General features: G+C 37.2%; 1 protein-coding gene across 2 annotated transcripts in view; it reads right to left on the bottom strand.

The window, feature by feature from the left end:
- CHN1 (chimerin 1) overlaps nt 1-20,875 on the bottom strand; it is a 103,380-nt gene that overhangs the window by 62,030 nt on the left and 20,475 nt on the right. Inside the window, exons 2-5 of one of the 2 annotated variants that reach the window (XM_048308826.1) lie at nt 19,500-19,538; nt 16,153-16,208; nt 8,746-8,777; nt 7,748-7,861 (exon numbers count right to left, since the gene is read on the bottom strand). In XM_048308826.1, coding sequence (XP_048164783.1) covers nt 7,748-7,861; nt 8,746-8,777; nt 16,153-16,208; nt 19,500-19,538 — 241 coding nt within the window. Of the gene's footprint in view, nt 1-7,747; nt 7,862-8,523; nt 8,631-8,745; nt 8,778-16,152; nt 16,209-19,499; nt 19,539-20,875 lie in introns of those variants that run through there. The other variant, XM_048308827.1, reaches the window with a different exon arrangement.

The following is a 20,875-nucleotide window of genomic DNA, read 5'->3' as shown; positions in this document are numbered from 1 at the left end:
TGGGTTGAAAGGCCACCTTTAAAGGTTGTCTAGTCCAATCCCCCTGCAATAAGCAGGGACATCTCAACCTAGACCAGGATGCTCAGAGCCTCATCCAGTGAATTTTTCCAGGGATGGAACATCTACTACTTCTCTGGGCAGCCTGTTCCAGTGTTTCACCACCCTCACCACAAAAAATTTTCTTTTTTATCTACTCTAAATCAACCCTCTTTCAGTTTAAAAGTTACTCATGGCTGCCCTATTTCTCTTTTGCTTCTAGGGATTTTCTCACACTGAAAGTAACTTGCTCTTAATTTATCCTACTAAAACAATATAGATATTTTAATTCAGTGTATCAAGGAAACCTGAGTGGAAGACATCAAGTGAAAAACCAAAGAAATGTTCTCATTGTAAAATAGCTTTGCAAGTCCAGAAAGGGTTCTTGGAGAGCAGAGTGGAACAACATTGTTTTAGTTGTTCCTGTTTGTTTGGGGTTTTTTTAAATGTATACGGCAGGTTGTTGTTCAAGGTCTCAAGAAAACCCAAATTTACTTAGACTAAAAAAATCTACAGTAGGATTTCTGTTCCAGAGAGATTTTGTCAAATCTGATTTGCCTTAAGCCACTGCTAATGCAAATCTTACAATGCAGGTTTACTTAACTTACTTAAAGGTATTACAGAATTTGCTATTCACTTAACTTGTTTTCTCAACATATTCTACCTCTAATCTTCCAGTACTCACTCATCACTTTTTTGCAAACAGTGAGAGATTCACTAATATACTCATCCTGCTCTCTAAATGGTTCTTCCTCAAAGCTACATTCCTTAACAATAAATAAGCATAATAACACAAAATGAAATGGTTCCTGCATACATAACATGCATTATTAGAATTCTTGGGGCTACTAACAGGTCATCAACGAAGATTAATAGCTTTTTTACTATTATATTCTGTTTTTCTAGAATAAAATTTCTTCTTTCATGCAAGTGCAGCAATAAATGGGGCAGATGTCAATTTATTACTGAGACTGTTAAGAGTTTGTCTACTCATCTCAAGATACAAAATAAAAAAAAATTAGCTTGATTCTCTTTCTAGCACCTATCAAATCAGGAGGAACCATACTCAACTCAGCTGAGCTTCACCAAGTATAAAGGAGGGAGAAGGAAAAGGAAAACTGGGCCAGATAACACTTACTGCTGTCAGTTGTTTTGGTGTTTGAATAATTAATAAATATTTTGATGAAAACAATAATGACATTAAACAACAATGTAAGGCTACTGTGTGTTATCTTGGAAACATGTCTATAAAGCATCCACAGTATCTACAGCTGATGAAGTACAGGAATAAAGGTGTTTCTCCAAATAAAAAAATTCCTAAATATGTATTTCAAAAATTACAAAAGAAGAGGCCAATCAAAAGGACTAACTTGAAGATAGATTTCTAACTAGCATTTTCTAAAAGCAGTAGAGAAAAAGAGGGATTCCAATAGAACTTGCAGAAGACAGAAAAGATATGTATGCTTTTGACAGGAGAGGAAAGCACTACGTACTTGCATATACAATTTAATTATCAACTGATTGCATTACAATTTGATTTTTTCAATTATTATTTCAACTCCGACACTGCTTAGAAGCTTTCAACCAGGCAGACATTATGCACCATAAAAACAGCAAAGTCCAACACATTCCTGCTCAGGAGCTGTGACAAGGGGTAGTCTGAGAGATGGGATGCAACTTTCAGTCTGTTTGGGCCATTTTTAAGATATCCTAGACTTTTGTACTGAACAAGCAATGTGAGACAATAGAGAAGAGAAAACATCTTCTCTAACTGAGAAATGAGGCCTTCAGAACTTAATGGCCTAAAGCCAAATCATATATGAAACCAAGAAGTGAGCCCAGACCTTCTGAGCTCCACCATGGTACCTCACCACAAGTGCAGTGCCTCTGCTGTTCACCAGATCACAGCAGACCTTTGTGGCACAGCAGGAACTACAGCCAGGGTGAAGGACATGGCATAAAATGAGCATGAGCTGTGTACACTGAGCACAGGCATCTCTTGGACAAGTTCTCCCAAAAAAGTTCACAACACGTTGAAGCAGAGAATATTCCTCTGAGAAGTGCTGAACTTAACACGAGCAGGAGAAAGACTGCAGCAAGCTGAATTGCCAAAGATAAATTAGACACTAGCCAAAAGAAAACAGAGCTGACAACAACAACAGATGGGAAGAGGAGGGAAGGAGAACAGGAACACAGCAAGAAGACGTGAACCATAAGGAAAAAAGCATTCTAGTCTGTGGGAGGACCTAGGTAGCCAGTTAATTACTCATTAAGGTTAGTAGCTATTTATTATTATACTAAATACTTAAGTGAAACCATCTCAGTAGTGCCCAGGTGCACTCACAAAATGCAGGTGACAAGCTGGATACTTAAGCTGTTCACTGGTAGCTGAACCTTTCATGTTATTGACAAACTAAGAGAGTAAATTATTTAGTGTGAAATTTTATGCAGGGAAAGAAACTTTTTACATGGAAGATCATTTAAATAGAGGGCCAATTGTTTTACTTGAGAGCAGAAAAGCAAGCTGCAGAATTTATCACCACCTTTTCCTCTGGTTTTCTTCATTTAGCAAACAAGGAATATTGTATGAATATTTTAGAAAGGTTTCTAGAAACTGAATTCAGCCTTTGCTACTGCCAATCACTGCATTTGCAAATCAGGTAAAAAAAATACACAGAAAGATATGCAAAGTTTAGTCTTTAAAACGGTCTTTATAATTTTTTCCTACCAACTAGCACGATGTCAGGATACTGTTACCATGGTAAAGTGAAGAGATGCAGTTAGCTACTGCTTTGCTGGGCTCCTTCTGACTACTTATAGATCAGCTATAGATGTAGGATAAACTATGATCAGATTTTGATGCATTCGTAATTCAAAAAACATAATTCAGCTATTATCATGTAGAAAGTAGTTTCAAACAATTCTTCTTTCTCCAATTGCTCTCCCTTGTCCCAGTATGTACAATGAGGCTTTTCAGCAGAATGCAGATCAACGGTTTTAATCTCTGAATTCAAGAAGCCTTTTGCAGATGTTGAATTCTACACATGTAAGTGATCCCACAGCAACCAACACATGTTCTGGAACAGCACTACACGTGTGTCCCAAAAGAGCCCACTGAAAATAAACAGCATCCAGCTACCAAAGCAGTCGTCCTCTGAAATTTAAAAGGTTCATTTGCAGCATTATGCTCTTATAGCCTAACAATTAGGTCTTCTTTTAAAATGCCAGTGGCTAGTTTCTTAACAAAATTTCATAATTTAGGGATAGAGAATATATGTATGAATTTGCACAATACATGTAATTTGTTGACTAAAATAAAGATTACTAATTTTTGACATTTATTTCACCTGAAGAATTCTTTCCTGGTGCTACATAATCTTCAATGTGTCCAAAACCCCAAACATAAAGAAAACATGACTCATAATCATGGCTCACATTATTACCTTTTTTTTCTAAAAAATCATGCTACAGAACCTTATTTCAATTCATTCTCAGTATCACAACAATAGAATTTGCAGGAAGGGAAACCATGGTAACCAATTAAATGTGCTACAGCAGCTATCTACTCAAAAGAACATGCAGTACCATCACACTTCAACGCCTACCACTAGTACAATCTCTACCCATTTCCTCTTTATCCTCATCCTAGTTATTAAACAAGCTCTCCACCACAAAAGGCTACATTGCAAACCATGTCTTACCGTTACTGTCATTTGCTATAGGTCTTAACATTAACCAGTGTACTACTTACTCTTTTGCCAATCTAAAAGCAGAAGTGAGTTAGGAACTTTCATTCTTTTAATCTGTTTGGACCATTGAATCCACATTACAATGTATTTTAAATATTTTTATTCTAACAGAGACTTGCTGATATGTGTGGACACACATATATATCTATGATAGTTTTCTCCCTTTAGCAATTTTTTTTAAACCTCAAGATTGCAAAACATTTTCAGTGGCATTCTCTGATTAATTAATTAGTAAAGATTGGTGAATGCATCCATAATTAAGTACAGGCATTATATATAGTAGGGTGCTGATTTGCTGCTCTCAGTTGTGTTTATGCTTCATTCTCCTTTATATGGTATCTGAGCTGACACAATTTTACAGGCCTTCTTAGGCTCTAAACATCAATTTTCTTTGAAGGACAGCTCTGAATATTTAGTTAAACTTACACACTTAAAACAACATTTAAATTATCATTTTCTTTTTCTTTAAGAACATACTTCTACCTCTGTTACAAATTCTGAGAAATTTATTTTCTGAAAAAACCTTACCATCTTTTGTTTCAAATTTAGATTTAAAAGGTAGTCTGCCTTTAAAAAAGTCCTGATGCAAATTAATTGCACAATAATGGATGAAAGTAGGCAAAAATAGCTCATCATAAGACGAGCAAAATGCAGCTTGTTATGTAAGTGGAAAGCAGATTTTACAGTAAGTCAACAGCAACTTTAAAAACGGAAAAGTTTTTTTGGATAAGACTCACTTTCCCTATCTTACTAAGAAAAAAAATTAAATATCTTCACTTTGAACTCAACTATTTCACAGTATTGCACAAAGAACAGTTGACCGCCTTGCTTAAGCTTGCAAAAAGCATTATTTTTCCTGTCCTATATTTGGTCATTTAAGTGGTGCTAGGCTATGTCTGTCGCTATTGCAGCTCAGGAACAAGATCTTTAAATCTACTAAAGCTAGTTCCATAAAAGTACCACAGCCTAATGCTTCATAGTGGTCAAAAACTCATTTAGAAAGGTTTGGGGAACAAAGAACTAAAACGTGGCACAGTTCATCTTGAACAGGATGTGCAGTCCTGGCTGGTATGAATACTGAGATTTTGGACATCAGCTACAATAGCTGGTGGACTCAAATGTAACACTGAAAGTGTTCCATGATGATTTGAGGAAATGTCTGGCTTGGGTCCTCAGGACAAATCACAAAATCTTGTTCTTCTCCGTTGCAGAAAAGATGACTGGAAACATTTCATTACAGAGACATCATACCTTGCCACAGGAAGGGATATGATCCTGTTTCACTAAACTGCTCTTCACGACTGGATGCACTGGGTTTTTCAGGATTCCCAGGCACGCTGACACAAACACAGGAAGAAGACATCTGCCAGAGCTGGACGTGCTGGGCCGTCTGTCTCACTGAATTGCCTGCCTCCCCAGCAGAACCATCGGCAGCTACAAGCCAGGAAACAAACCTGTCTCAGTCTCAACATCAGCTGCTCTACCCAGAGCTACCACAAGACTTTTATGTCTTGATGAACTGGGATTTCATGATGCAATCGCACTTCATAGCCAGTTTCCAATTTGCCCTAATCAGAACGGACAGGCCGTCAAAGACTGACACATCAGGCTACAAACAGTGAGAGAGAGATTGAGTAGAACACAGAAATACAGAGGGGACCAAGTATTTATGCCAAGAGTTGATGGTACCTTCAAGAATCTAAATTTTACTCAATTTTTTCCATTTTTTTTACCAAAATGTGCCTGAAAACCAATCAGAAAACAAGGATATTTCACTTTATGTTTGGCCACTATTGTTATTACAGAATTAGGGCACCTGTAGAGAATTGCTGTGTTAACTTAATAAAATTCTTTGAAACCTGTTCTGTGTCTGTTTTTCTATGTAACAGCTGACCAAGTTTTCTTTCCTCCCACAGCTTCCAAGGGGTAAAACAAAGGTAAAGAAGGAAAAGCAAAAATCATACCGAAGTGATCCTAAAGTTAGCACAACTGCTTAAGGGAGAGAGGGGCACTTAAACCTAGTATGAAAATGTCAAATTGGTTCATACAGCTAGAAGAGAAAGGGTGAAATTAGAGACCCTGAACTCAATCGAAGCCTTCTGTTGAACTTGGAAAAGTTTTGCTCATACATACCATCCTACTGACAAGCTCCGTTTTTGGCAGTGGAAATTACATTCTTAAATTCCTGCTGGGATTATCTAAACTGCAGACAGGGCTATCTTTGCCATCTGGCAGTGTAGTGACCCAAACACAAGTGATGCTCTCAAAAACTGATAAAATTACATAAACTTATCATGGCAATCACAGCAAACTTCTCACAGTCAGGATGCACAGAGAGACTGCAGAAAGGACCTAGTCTTTAAAGAGAGGCTACAATTTCAGAAACACAGTCAGTGGGAATTTTGGCTAATGGTTGTATTCTGCATCTATAATTCCAGGAAAAGGAAAAATAGAAACTGAGCAAAACTCTCCCTCCAGTCAATGGAAATGCAGACTCCTGCTACACTTCCTAGTAGTGATTAAGAAGAAATCCTAGTGGTAAAATTCCAATGTGTGAAAGACACAGCACTGCAGTTCACAGAGTTCCACCTAAGGTATGAGAGTAAACACCCTCATCCATACACTTTGAAGGCCAACAGTGAGACAACAGAGCATTATCTGCTGTGGGCAGGAAAGCAGCCACCTAGACCCACTGCCTTTGATACGTGAGTTATTCAGCACTTCATAATGAAATGGCTGCAAGATGCTGCCGTTTCAGATTCTGGTGTAATTTCCCAAACGCTGAATTTCATCAAAATAAATCAACGATAACAACTTTGCTATCATTTGAAACCTTTTCCCGAGCTGATTACGAACAACTATCCATTCTTCTTTCTATTTGGGATAAAATTGATTTTATTGCTTTCAAAGGGGTTACAGCATCATCTTAGTCTATAGGCCCTGTGCCTTCTGCTCCATTAGAAGCAAGGGCCAGGAGCTCTGCCTTCAAGCCAGGTGTTACAACTGATTTCTTTTTAGCTTTAAAAGAATATTGCAAGAGCAGATGATGAAACTGAGTATTATTTTAACAAGAAATACCAAATTTACACTGTTAATGCAAGTCAGTGTAAATGTCAACACTGTTTCTCTTTGAAATCTTATTACTACAGAAACAAATATCTCATTAAAATACACTCTTTTTTCCCCTGAAAAACTAATTCATCATTTTTATTCCAAGACATTATTATTTTAATTATAATCTTATTTTACCCATATAAAACTTTCAGTAACTGCATCTTCTCCTTCAATGTTTTTCTGTCCCACTTAGATTTAAAACATTGCTAATGATCACTATCTCCCATCTGGGTACTTAGGTGTACAGCACAGGCCAAAATAACCTCCAATACTTTAAAAGCAATTAAGCTATTTAAAACTTACAACTATTTTTTATTTGACTTTTTTATTTATAGCTAATCCACTTGTCAGAACTTTGCAGAATGAAGAAGTAGATCTGCAAACGTTGGTAGCTAACAAGTATTCCGGTGAAAAAGGCCTCCTGATTTGTTGCCATCCCATGGAGAGACAAGAGAGAACTAAGTCTTCTTCAGCAACAGCTACCTAGCCAGTACCCACACGGCAGACTAGTCAGGGGAACTCATGAGATGTCTTTTATTTCTTGATCACCTGCTCTCTCAACATCTGCATGGGGTCACATCTGTAACACAGTGGCAGAAGGGCAAAATGAAGCACCACCAGCAAAACCACAATTGCTGTTACCCTGATGGGGCAAACAATAAGGAGTGTTAGCACCTCAAGAAGGGACAGAGAAGGTTAAAGATACCAAATTTGTAACTAGGGTGAAAAAGTACAGTGATTAAAAAAAAATGAAAACAATCACAAGAGATTTTATGACCTGAGGTCAGCAACACAGTAAAATCTTCTGAATATTTTATAAATTTTAAAATGAAGTATTAATTACTGACCTTAATGCCAAAGTGTAGGTTCCAGGTTGCCTTTGGCTTTCACGAATGAGATAGCTTCCCTCTGCAACACTTAATAATTGGTCAGCTTCCTCCCTTGAGATCATCCCATGGAATCTAAGGAACAAACATTTTTTTGAAACACATGCCTCTTCTCTTTTAAATCACCTTTTGGTCTTCTTTAAAAAGCACCAACAAGAGTAATTAAAAAAGAAGCAAACATAAAAATGACTGATTTGCAGGAATCTACAGTTTAAATTAATCTCCCTTTCTGCCTGTATTTGAAGTCACTTTAAATGGTTTAGAAAGGCTTCTAGGAAAGAATATCTATGAAACAAGTATATTGTTTTTAAATCTGCATCTGTCAATTTAATATGTAGAAATAAATCTGTTTTCTCCTGCCGGCTTCACATGTTTTGTGCTAGTGGCATGCAATCAAACATTTTGAAGCATTCAAGGATATTTTATGCAATCCCTGAGATTTTAGCAAGTTGCCATAATCTCAGTAATTGCTGATGTAATAACCCAGCAACACTACACATCTTCTACCAAAATAAACATAAATAAGATATACTTTGTTTCCCCACTCTAGATCTAACCATCTTTACATTAGCAACCTGAAAGAGAAGACACATGTAGACTGAACATACCAATATATGTTTGGGATCCAAATATCTTTTTTCCCTAAACAGAACACCTTTTTTGCAAAGCCAGCTGGAGAGGGAGGTAAAAAACCACAATCCTTTCAAAGTACAGAAACATATGTATGTTTTTCTCAGTTAAAGTAGCACTCAGTGATATCCATATCCATCAGAAATTGCAGCTGTAATTTTAGGCAGGCAAAAGTGATGGCACTGTAATAATGATCTGATGGTAAGACACACTGCTGTAAAACACACAGAAGAAACAAAGGGCACAGAGTAAACACTTGCCACCTTTTCTGTAACTATTATCAACCAATATGTCAGGATAAACCACTTTCAGAGATGTTTGCTACTTACTCTCTTCCATAATATTTGGGTCTGTTCTCTACCTAGAAGAAACAACAGAAATTGTAATGTTTCATAACAAGCAAAGCTATACAGTAAGTGGACTGTTTACAATATAGTATCAAAAATAGAAAGGGATATAATCTGAAAGTGCAGGCAAAAATCATCTACTGCAGAACTTCTCCTGCAATTAGAACATAGGGAAACCAAAGGGAGACCTTCAGAAAACGTCACACTTGTGAATGGTTTAAAACGGAGTGAGAAAGGATGAGCCACTTGGACCATGTCATCCTCAGGACTGCATATACAAACTGATGGCATTCAATATTGCTCCTACAAAGTGCCAAAAAGGGGAAACGAGTTTGAATTTCATGCATGTAAGTGCACCACGCTGTTGAGTGCACTAGTGCAGTGAAACATCTACAAAACTCTTAAATGTATAGGTTACCTTCCATCACAGAGCTGTTGGTGCCACTGCTGAAATAAAGGCACTACTATACAGCCCCTCAGAGAGAGGGCAAATCATCAGGTGCCTAAGTCTTGTACTTCTCGACTTCATTAAACTGTGTGCTCTGCAATATCACCTAAAAGACTTCAAAAGCAGGTGTGCATGTGTTATGTAGTGTAACTCCACCTTGTCTGTGCTCTAGAGACCTTACAGTATAAATGCAAACAACATGCGGGGTGCCAGAGTACGATTTGCCTGATAATTATTTTAGATTAAGGAATGCGTCTGCATTTGTCCAGGAAGTCTAGAGCCAAGTGAGGAACAGCAGACCTCACAGAAATCAGCTAATAATCTAAACCACCAGATTATCCTTTCTTGCTAAATTTAAAAGAGGAAACCCTTTGGGGAGTAAAAGTCTACAGTTATACAACCTGAACTACAAAAGTATAAAACAATCCAGGTATGCTGAAACACAGAATGCCACTTTAGTTTCTTCTTTCCATGTTTTCAACAAAAAGCCTATTAATATTAGCACATCTTTCCAGTTATTTCAGTGGAGTATAAAGATATCAGATGTCCAAAACAACAAAAAACAACATGCATCCTGATGTATAGTCTAATAACAATTCTTCCACATTCCCAGCAAATAGAAAGCTATTGTAATAGTTCATCACTTTGGAAAAAACATTCCATCATTGGAAAGATTTATCATGTTCTAAAATATTTCCTTTTCCTTTATAACAGAAAACAAGAGTTGACTGGTGTGATAGCTGTTTTCAAAGGGCCTGAAGAGACTGGATCATTTCAAGAAAGAAGAAAGGTCTTAGATACTTTTTGTTAAATGTAGGCTATTTCTTCAATAAGAAGATATCAACATAAACAGAGAAAAAATGAAAGCATTTTATTGCTGTTGTTACAGAAACTTGAAACAATTCTTAACTAAAACCCTTATGCCAAAATACTAGTTTTAGGGCAGTTGTTAAAAGAAGAATCCTTGAATAAGATTTTGTTGTCTGTCTAGTGAGATTTTATATTTATCTCAGTGAATTTATAAGACAGAACTGGAAAATTTATATGAGCAAAACATTCCTTTTCGGAAATGGATTAGTAACTTGACAGGGCATCTTCAGAGTACTTGCAAATCCTAAGACAATTTATGATATACTCTGTGTGCAAACATTTGAAAATGTGAATGGGAAGATGACTGGAACAAAGCATCTGAAAAAACCTCCACAGGACTTTCAGGCATTTTTAACTGGGCTTGCAGTTCATTTGGTGGATGATGAGTTAAAGAGGAAAATAACCACTTCTGTTAACACTCTGTCTCTACTGATCAGTTTTACCAACTTGCAAAAACTTCAGTATAAATGTCAATATGCAACACTTTTTGCTTGCATAAGACTCAGTGCAGCTGGAACCTCAATTCACTGAATTTTACTGCCTGTTAGTGTTTTTTTCATAAGTTTTTACATTTATGATAATATTAGGGGGTTTTCACATCTATAATAACATATGTTAAGACTTTAAGAAAATTCCATCAGAACTCAGCAGGGGCCTTCTAATTCACTCAGAATAACTGGGCTACATACCCAGTGCAGTTTGTGTGTACTCAGAAAACCAGACAGACTGCCCATAAGCCAAATTTACCATGTAAGACAGTAAACACTGTTCTCAAGCCTTCTATAAAGCTTCTGACAGGTGTTGTTACACCAACTGTACCCCTTGCAACTTAAGACACAGTGTTTGTTCTTACTTTAGGCATCCTTAACTGCAGCAGAACCAGAAGCAACGTGCAGCTTTCTTGGTCTTTTGTGTTTGCTTGGACTTCAAAAAGTTCCTGCCAGACTGTATGCTACAAAATTAATTCTACAAATTACAATCACAGGCACCCATGTATCTTCCCTTTGCACATGAGCACTGAGAGCCAAAACAGTTTAGCTCAGAAGCTTCATTAGTCTAACTTTCACAGTCCGTCATCCTTAAGTTAAGGAGACAAAACCAAAACATCTGGACTGGAACTAAACCCACCTAAGAAAGGAAATACATTTTTAAATAAGATGATAGCAAGAAATCGGTCCTATTAGCTAAAGCTGATAGCTGAAAATACAGTGTGTAATTATCCTCTGCAGAGTTTCTTTCTGATTTGGCAATATTTTTGGACCAAAGCATTGCTAAGTCTAAGGGCAGCCTTAGCTGCTTCTTTTTCTCTGTATCCAGGAAAGATCAGCTGAATGCTGCCTTTTGACTTCTCAGGACTTTTATTTATGGGAAAAATTTCCTATTGCTGTTTCCTTGGCAAGGGTTTAAAAATTGCTTCTACCTAGGAAAAACAAAGGGGAAAAAAAGCATGAGATATTTGCTTTCAATGTGTTTATTTGTATATCACTAATGTAGAGGCCATGGGAAAAAATTAAGGTCTCCCTATGATACCTGCAAGAAACACAAAGGTCAACAAGATATCTACCATTGCTTAATTTCCCCTTTTTTTTTGAAATGGAGGTGTGAAGGCAATGAAACCAAATTTATGAACAGGCAAATCAGGCAGACTTGGCAAGTACCTTACAGTAGACATGCGTTTGGAAAGGAGCTTACCTACCATGAAATTTGGAAAGTCATCCTGATTGACTATCATGCTGATAAAGCCACCTTACAAACAGCTCTAAGAAGGCTGTGCATTATATATGCCCATCTATTCCGTGTTTCTTTACCATTTTCACAATACTACACAGAGATGCTGGTTAACAGGCTTGTTAACTATTAGCACTGAATTAGGATGAAGCCTCCTAAGAGGACAGAAAAGGCCAGTGATTTTAATTATCTCCACAATATGTATCCTTTCGTACAGTTATTTAAAATTTTTCGTGGAATGCTTTCATTCATTAATGCATTTCATTCATATAGCAGTCAAGGCTGTCCTAAATATGCCTGTACATGCACACATGTATGTAAGATTAGAAGCACAACAAATATGAATTTCATGGAGGAAATACAGTATTAATGGGACAAACAACATTATAATTTGCAGGCAAGCCTCATGCAGAAGTCAAATAACCTTAGAATGTTATGGAATCATCAACTTTAACCTCATGGAGTATTAACAGACTTGACTCTGCTACACCTTCACAATAAAAAATCCCAAATGAATGCAATGCTCTTTTTACTTCAGCATGTCTCCACTGATCTGTGTGTTGCTCTGATATGAAACTGGTGTAGCAGAGCAGAAACTTGAATTCTTTGTATTTGAGAAGCATTTCATGTTAAGTAGGTCATTCTGTTGAATACACCTCTCAGTATCAGCACATGTACAATGTGTGCCTTTGCACGTGAAATAAAGGGCTGGGGGTTTTTTATGACGTGATTTCCAATTATTCTTTAACAAGAGCTTTTCCCCCTAATCATCACTCTTGCTTTTGTCAACAGGTGGATTACAAAAAGGCAAGAAGAGCAATTTATGTGCTAATACCTCACCAAACTACATATTGTTCATTCTTACTGACCTCTTTGATGTTCTCAGGACCAAAATTCTCTTCCTAATATTTATGAATTTGTTTATACGGCTGAATAATTCAACCACTTAGGAAAAGATTCTGCTCCCCATTGACTCATGCATGGCTGCTAATAGAAACCCAGCTGAGAAAGAACAGATCACAAAGCTCAACACAAGCAGGAGAGGCTGAGACCAGAGAGAAAGGTTAAACAAGTTACTGCTTGCTGAATATATTTTCACTTCAAATCAGCTCAGCTGCATAGATTGTTCAACACTTATAATGAAAAACTGTTATCTGCATTATAAAGAATTAATGCAGAAGTACGAAAATGCACACTGATAATGTATTCTTTCAATTTTACCTTTACTACTTAAAAATAAGCTTCCAATAACTATTTTTCATAAAAAAATAAACTAATTCTTCAATGATAAAATGTGTATTTAATAAGCTCTGTTCTGCAGCTGAATACCTGACTAATTCTTTCATAGTTTTGTGTTACTTACTTCAATTCTCACTAGCTTCTAGATCTGCAGCTTTTATTTCTCAGTTTCTACAACAATGTTCACGGTACAGACACCAGTTTCCTCAGCAGAGTTCAAGAAGCTATTTTAAAATAACACAGAATGGATCATTTTTCTGTTCACTCTGACACAGGGATAGTTTTACACTTACTTAAAGTTTGTCATATGTCATAATCTTGTTTTGGAATAAATTCATAGAAATATGACATTAGAGACACCAATGTGTTGCATTTCTTTCTCCAATCATGACAGGACTTAGCAGAGTGTTTTGACTGTTTGTGGTACTTTTGCAAATCCCCCATTGACTGTAACAGGCTAGAGGACACCACTCACCCATAGCAAATTTTCCTTCATAAATCAGTCCGACTTTTCAATTACTATTCTATTACAGCTAATAAAACTTTCCAATTAACAGAATTTAAATTCAGTGAAAATGAGGATGACAAAGTTGTAGTAGTCACTGTGATTCGTATTTGAAGAAGCTTTACGCAGACGTTTTTATATTTGGCTGGCAAGTTTCTTGTTCTGTTCTAAAAAGAGGACAATTGTATCTGATCAATAGCTGAACAATTTCCATCACTCCAGAGGCAGGAAAAATTTTTAATTTTCAGATACTGAATACACATTTATGTCTCTGCTTATTTGACTGAATTAGCTAATAGTATTCTAAGAAATACTATGAAGAAGAACTTAGTATGAAATCTGCTAGTGAGGTCTTACCACTAGGGCAAAAGATCCCCAAGCCCTTCTCTGCAGTCAAACTAGCCTGGGATATAATGCCAACATTTCTTACTGAATATTCCAGACTACTTGATCAGTTTACAATATCTCCCTGACTACAGAGTACATATACTTTGTGCAGCCAAATAATTACAAAATAATTACAATTGTCATGTTAAGCATTGTATGATTTCCTTAACTGTGCTGGTACTTTCTATTATGGATTTGTTTGGGTTTTTTCCATTTCTTTGTTGGTTTTGGTTTTTTTCCTTTTAAAGAAATCAAAATATATACAAAAAATGAAGGTTCTAATTCTGTGGGAATTAAAACATTCACAGATGAGGTTCTCATAGCATCTAACTGAAGAAACAGAAAAATTTTCACCCCTTACCACAAGTCAGGCTACTTTATGAGCATTACACTTTCAGTCTGTCACTACAGGAGTAAACAAGAGCAGGACTCAGAGATAAGGCTCAGAAAAGAAAAGGCTACAGTGATCGTACGTGCGTAATGTCAGCACCTCAAGAAACAGGGTCAGAATGCTACCAAAAATCCCTTCAATGTTTTACAATATGCCTGTGTACCTATAACCACACACATACTACCAATTCTTCCACCAGTGAAATACTTCTGAGGAGAGGAAGGAAAAAGCAACTATGCAACAGCACTTTACAACAATAAGCACAATCCATTGGAGGCAAGGAATAAAATACTTTATCCTATCCAGGTGAGCACTCTGAATCATAAACCTGTATTGTAATACTAAGCTTTTACAAGACTTCAGACACTTCGTATATTAATGTAATGAAAATATGTACCATAGAGAACACTCAAAATAGAACAGAACCTTCTTAATAATGTTGCAATGGGAATAAAAAACTGGAAAAACTTCAATTTTTTCACAGCTTGGATCTTATCTTCTGTAGCTGTCTTTCCTTCAAATGTCCATCTGACCTTATTTGATGTACCTAAGGTACCTGCACAACAATTTTAACCAGAATACCTCTTCTTGGACGCTCATTAACAGTAGAAATCCTTGTCAAAACAAAAAATTTTGCTATCATTCTTGCAAAATTCATGTATTGTTCTTTCCTGTAGCTATATCTTGCTTAAGTGCAGTAAGTTATAGCTATACCTTTTTTCGAAACATCAAATTAACAGAGGAAAATGAGTGCTTCCATTAAACACAGTACTTCATTTCTGTTAAATCTCTACATTTTATTTTGAAAATTGCCAGACTACTTCATAGAATTATACTTGGACTTTTGAAAAAATGACAGAAAATTGCCTGCTTAATTCTATCAAGAATTCCTCCTTGTGATCTAAACTATAAGCTATTAATGTTCCCTCCAGACAGTGCTACATCCCTCTGTATTTAACACTACATTGAAGCAAATAACATATCTCAAAGATTAATTTCCTTTCTCTTGGCACATGACAAAAATACTCAAGTTTTATTGCAGCAATGTAATAACTTCCAGTTATTCAGTAAGAGCTGTGTTTTGTAATACTGCCTAACATTTCAGCATTTTTGAAATTGAAATTAATGTTTCCCAGGTTCTTCACTGAAGCTGCAAGATGGATGTAGTTATGACTAAATCTTGCTGGCACCAATGTTTGGTGTCAGTTAAACCCTCCAACACCACAACCCTGGAGAGGTGCTGCTCTGCTGCATGGCAGCTCAGGGCACAGTAGCAATGTGGGGTCTACCTCAACAGCTTATCCCATGAGCAGATGCTTCCGTATCACTGTCTATTGAGGGGATCCCATTGTTACCACTTCAGTCCGTAAAATCTGTGGCTCTGCATAGCTCAGCTCCTGCTATTAATGAGTCTGAAGTACTGTGACTCAAATAACAGCACCAGGGGAGGTTTTAGTCTTCCCTCTGCTGATTTATTTTACACACCTAGCAGTGATGTCTGTACGAACAGGTGCATAGTTCCCCTGTACAGCTCTGCTCTTGCTTCTGTGAATTTCTGATGCAAAAAGGAGGAGAAAAGGTGTGTTTCCATGTATCTAGGAATCGAAAAGTAGTAAATGATTCTCAGTAAATGATGATACACATCAAAATCCTTTAAATTTCATTTTTAGAATAAATGGATTTCCGAGTATCAGCACCCCCAAGGCTACTCACTCTAATCACAGCACAAAGTGTCCTAAGGAGCCACTCTTTGGGCTGGACACAATTAAGTACAGACATGGAATTGCTGGACTGTATAAAACTGAACTCTGTGATACCTACCTCACGAGTGCAGGTTATTCTTCTAGGATGGGGAGCTTCCTGTTGTAACTGATATACTGGGAGGAAGCAGAAGTTAAATTCTAATTAATACAGAATCACTGTGTAAGGTAAGCATTTAACATTAAACACTGCTGTTTATATAAAGGAGACATTCTGCAAAGTCTAATGCAAGGATACCAAGGATATAAAAATTGACTAACAAGTGGTCAGAAAAAAAGAATGTTGCAAGCCAAAACAGGATATTGATTTTCTTTACAATCAATTGATCAAGTAATATGGAATAACTAGGTGAGACCTGACAAGTTTCCAACAAACAGATTAGAAAAAGAATCATAATAAACACAAATTAAAGTTCATTATATGCCAAATCAGGCAGCTGTCAGACTTTCTTCAGCAAGCAGATGGAGCCCAATCCTACTATGCTGGGCACACATCCAGACACCTTCAATATGTCAAGACTTTACAAGAATCACTCAGAACTCTGTGGTATCAAACCCTCTGCCTTTGCCACTGCTCAGTGAGGACCCTTCTGAAGAAAGAGAAAGATAGCCTTTGCATTTGCAGATCTAAAGATCTGCAAAACATAACGAGTTGAGTAGCAGCATAAACTAGCTAAGGCCCAAATTATGACATACACTTACTTACATTTACATCTTCCCTCCTCCTTTTTCTCTATTTTTAAAATAAGCTCTATCAAGGCAGAACAGATTTTTGGAACCAGATGTAAATTTAATGCTACCAGTATGTGTGGACTTTTTAGTATAATACCAAAGGAATGACTTTCAAATTCCATCCCAACTGAATCTAGTTTGGCAAGCCACCTTCAAAATGAGGCTGTCAACACTAAGTTAGTATTTCAATAGTACATTATAACTGGCAAAATGGACATTTGGAATTGTAATCTTTCAAAATTAAATTATGCTTCAATCATTAGTACTAAAACCAAGGTCTAATAACATTTGCTATCACCTTCTTCACATAATAAGACCACACATTAATTCGACTGATACGATTTGACTTCATTACAATTCTCATTTGATCCCAAGTCTTTTCCACTGGCAAATGCTGTATTTATGTATCAAGCTACATGGGAATGGAGAAAATGGCAAGATGCCCAATGATCACAGAATCATAAGATAAACTGGAAAAAATACTCCCTTTGTTCCAAATAAAAAATCCTAATGGTTTTTCCTGTTGTTATTAAAATCAGTCATTTCCATACTGTACTGGTAATACGAAAATTATTTTTGCAAGTGATGAACAACACCACATTGGTACATAAAACTGCAAGTATCATTTTAAGCATAGCATGAGCATTTACACTGCCAGCACAGAGATTCCCTAGCTTCCATTGTAAAAGTTGTATTTGATGGCACTGGACCTCGTCCATATGGAACTCTGAGAACTGCAGCACCAAGTTCAAAGGAAAAAAAAAATAAAATCAAAGAGCAAGTAAAGACTTTTCTGAATTTCAAAAAAGAGCAGTGGAGACCCACAATCAGCATGCTCCACAGAAACTGGCTGAAAACTGTTTCCCACCTTACTTCAAGCCAGGATGAAAAGATTTTCTGAAAGGAAATTCTTTTTCACCAATGGCAATACCTTTCTTCTGTTCTAGTAAGAAGCACAGCAAGCTGACTAGCTAAGTTACAAAACAGGACTCCTATCCCTCCTCCTCTAATTGATGTATGCAATTCAGACTGTTCAACACCAGTTTCCTTGCTGTAATTATTGCCAGGGAAGTCAAACAAGACATTCCTCTTCATCTGCCATGAGACAGAAATCTAATCAAACCTTGGGATTCAAAGCTTACTTCTGAACCACAGGAAGGTTCACCATGGCAGGCAGACCATGATGTTGTAGGAGAGTGGGTGCACACAAACCATACATGCAAACCATGTTGGAAAGTGGGTGCACGTTCATTTGCACGTGCCCAGGCTTTCAGCTGCTGTCAAGCTGCCAATAAAGATCCGGAATTAGAGAGGTTGAACCTCTCTGTTATAGATTATGGCATGCAATAAACTGAACAAGGAAGCAGTGTTCCCTGAGTTCACAGAAGGTACAGAGCTGAAAAAATAGTTGAATCTGCCCTCTTACACTTGCTGTCTTTCTAACCATGGTTCTCACCAAGCCTTTAATTCCACATCTCTAATTGAAAAGTCTCCCACAGCAGGATGGAAATCTTTTGAAATAACTGCATTTTCTCAAGTACTAAATCTCCTCAACCTTTAGAGAGCAAACATTTTCTTGATGTGAAATGCTGCTTGAGTAAAAATCCCTTTATCCAGCCTGAAGACACCAAGCTGAATATATACAAAGTAATGCAAATGTAAGTCTGACATCCCTAAACTGTTAAGTGTGTTATACACACAAACATTCTGTTTTCAAAATCTGCTTTTCACAGAAGACTCTTCTGTCTTGCTGTGGTTCCTCAAGTCTCAAAATGCCTCACATTTTGGCTTTTCTGTCTATAAAGAACTAGAATTTAAAGGTGAGGCACTGTGGGAAGTTACGATGCTCTTTTACATTTTTCTCATGCTGTCTTTCATGTCACTAAACCTCCATTAGCACAGCCAAACAACAGGTCATTCCTTTACACGGAATTCCTTTGCATTTAAAAATGGCTGTTCGCTTTTTTGTGGGTGTGGTTTATTTGGTTTGGGTTTGTTTTTTGAAATGAAAACAGCAAGTTGTGAGGTTCCCAAGAGAGTGGCACTCTGATCCCAGGGCAAGGCACCTGGACTGCTGCCCTGCACACCTGACTAAGGCAGCCTGCAAAGCCAGCTCCCCCTGGGCTGGGGCACACACACCAAGACCTGCAGAGCACAGGCAGGTTAGTAGCAAACCAGGCCCTTCTAGTCAGGGCTTCAAAAAACCGGCCTGTGATTTGTCACACCACGCCAAACAAATGCTCTCATTTTAATACATCAGCAAATTCCTGAGGAAAGCAGTTTATTTTGAGGTTTTTTAACCAGCTCAAGCTTAGCTGTAGTGATGCAAGGTACAAGATCACAGGAGCCCTAGGAGTTTGCAAGGATACAAAATTTAAGGCATGAATGGAGCTTATGTAAGCTCTGGTCTAGACAGACAAACTACTATAAGTGAGACCAACCAGGAGTGGGACAACTTATGTTAATAAGGGGCAGAGAATCTACTCCTCCAAATAATCTATGCTGACTTGTCCTGGGGGGTAGTTTGGCTGCACCTATCTCTAAACAGAAATGAACCCCTTTGAGGCTTCTTAAACTCACTTTCTGATGAAAAGAGAAATGAGCCTTTTAAAGAATCAAACTGAAACTTTTCCAGCTCTGACTTGGAAAAAAACCCCAAAACGCTGAGATACTTACAGTAAGATTTCCAAACAGGTGGTCTGTATTCATCAGTATCTGAAAGAAAACAAAAAATCTTGATGTTTTGTTGGAAACACTTCAACACAGAAATAACTGCAGAAGCCCTTGCAGAATTATTAAGATAATATGGCACCTAGGTTCTAAACTTCCTTTTTACTATTAGAGTATAGAACAACTTGTTAAGATTTCCCCCTTTTTACTTAAACTAAAAATGTGAAAAGGTAATTTCTTTATCCAGCTAGAACTGAAACTATAGAAACACATTTGAAAAATGGCAAACATGCAGATCAGAAGCCAACATACTGTGAGGAGGAAGGAGAATATATATTATTTTGCTATGTATATATCTATAAATTCCATTTTAAACTACACCAGAAAGATTTTTTTCAATCTCAATTTAAATTCCAATAAATGAGTTTCCATGCAACTTATTCCTGCCATTAGGTTTTTCCTCTTCTGGATGGCAATTAACACTGCTAAAATAAAATCAGAGTATGCAAGGACTGCAAAATATTTTGGAAAAAAGGAGGTTGTTTTTTTTTAAACTGACTACAAGCTCTTTTTGGAAGTAATGAGTAAATATTAAAAGTACCAACATATTTCTAATCCCAAATTTTAATTCTCAAATCAATTTTTTAAGAAATAAAATCCCAACATCTTCTAAGTTCTGTCGCTCTTATGACTTGCTTTACAACTGATCTGACATTTTGAGCTCAGGGCTATGTTGCAAACTTCGACTCTGATCCACTGTTTTACTGCTCTGACCAGCTTCAGTTCTGATGCCACAAATCACTGAGGCTTTCTGCAAGATGCTGTGCTTATCTGCCTTGGAGCTGATGAGAGTTTTTCCATCCTCATCACACCACAGGGTCACAAGCTGAGCCACCCACACAGCCAGCATTGCTGTCTGAAGCCACTTCCGACTGCAGCGTTCCTGCCTTAGCTCTGTTTGCAATTGTCTGCTCACTGGAACTACCTGCTGCATCCAACAAAACACGAATTTCTAGCTTTTATTGTAAGGTTACATAAAGATCAAGCAATCTGGGAAACTGTTGCTTGACTTTTGGCCTGAGTGGCATCTCCACTTGAGAGTCCTTAAGGCCACCAAAATTGAGCCTGAAGCTGGGAAAGGATTTTGCTTTGCTTCCCCTTAGAGTACACAATCTGTCTTCAGATACTTGCTGTAGTCCATCTCTCACACATAGACTCATGTCAAAAATCTCTAAAATACAGCTTAGTGGAATAAGATATTTTCCAGTTTAATTGGCACAGACTTTGCCAGACCCTCCCAAAACACTCTCTGCCCTAACTGCACTGCAATTTTGTTCAATTTTTTACCCTGTATTTTAGCTCTACACATGAAGAGGGTGCAG

This window comes from Corvus hawaiiensis, chromosome 7, assembly GCF_020740725.1.
Source record: "Corvus hawaiiensis isolate bCorHaw1 chromosome 7, bCorHaw1.pri.cur, whole genome shotgun sequence".
NCBI classification, from domain to species: domain Eukaryota; kingdom Metazoa; phylum Chordata; class Aves; order Passeriformes; family Corvidae; genus Corvus; species Corvus hawaiiensis.
The sequence above is the reverse complement of the archived record's forward strand: the minus strand, read 5'-3'. Positions and strand labels throughout refer to the sequence as shown.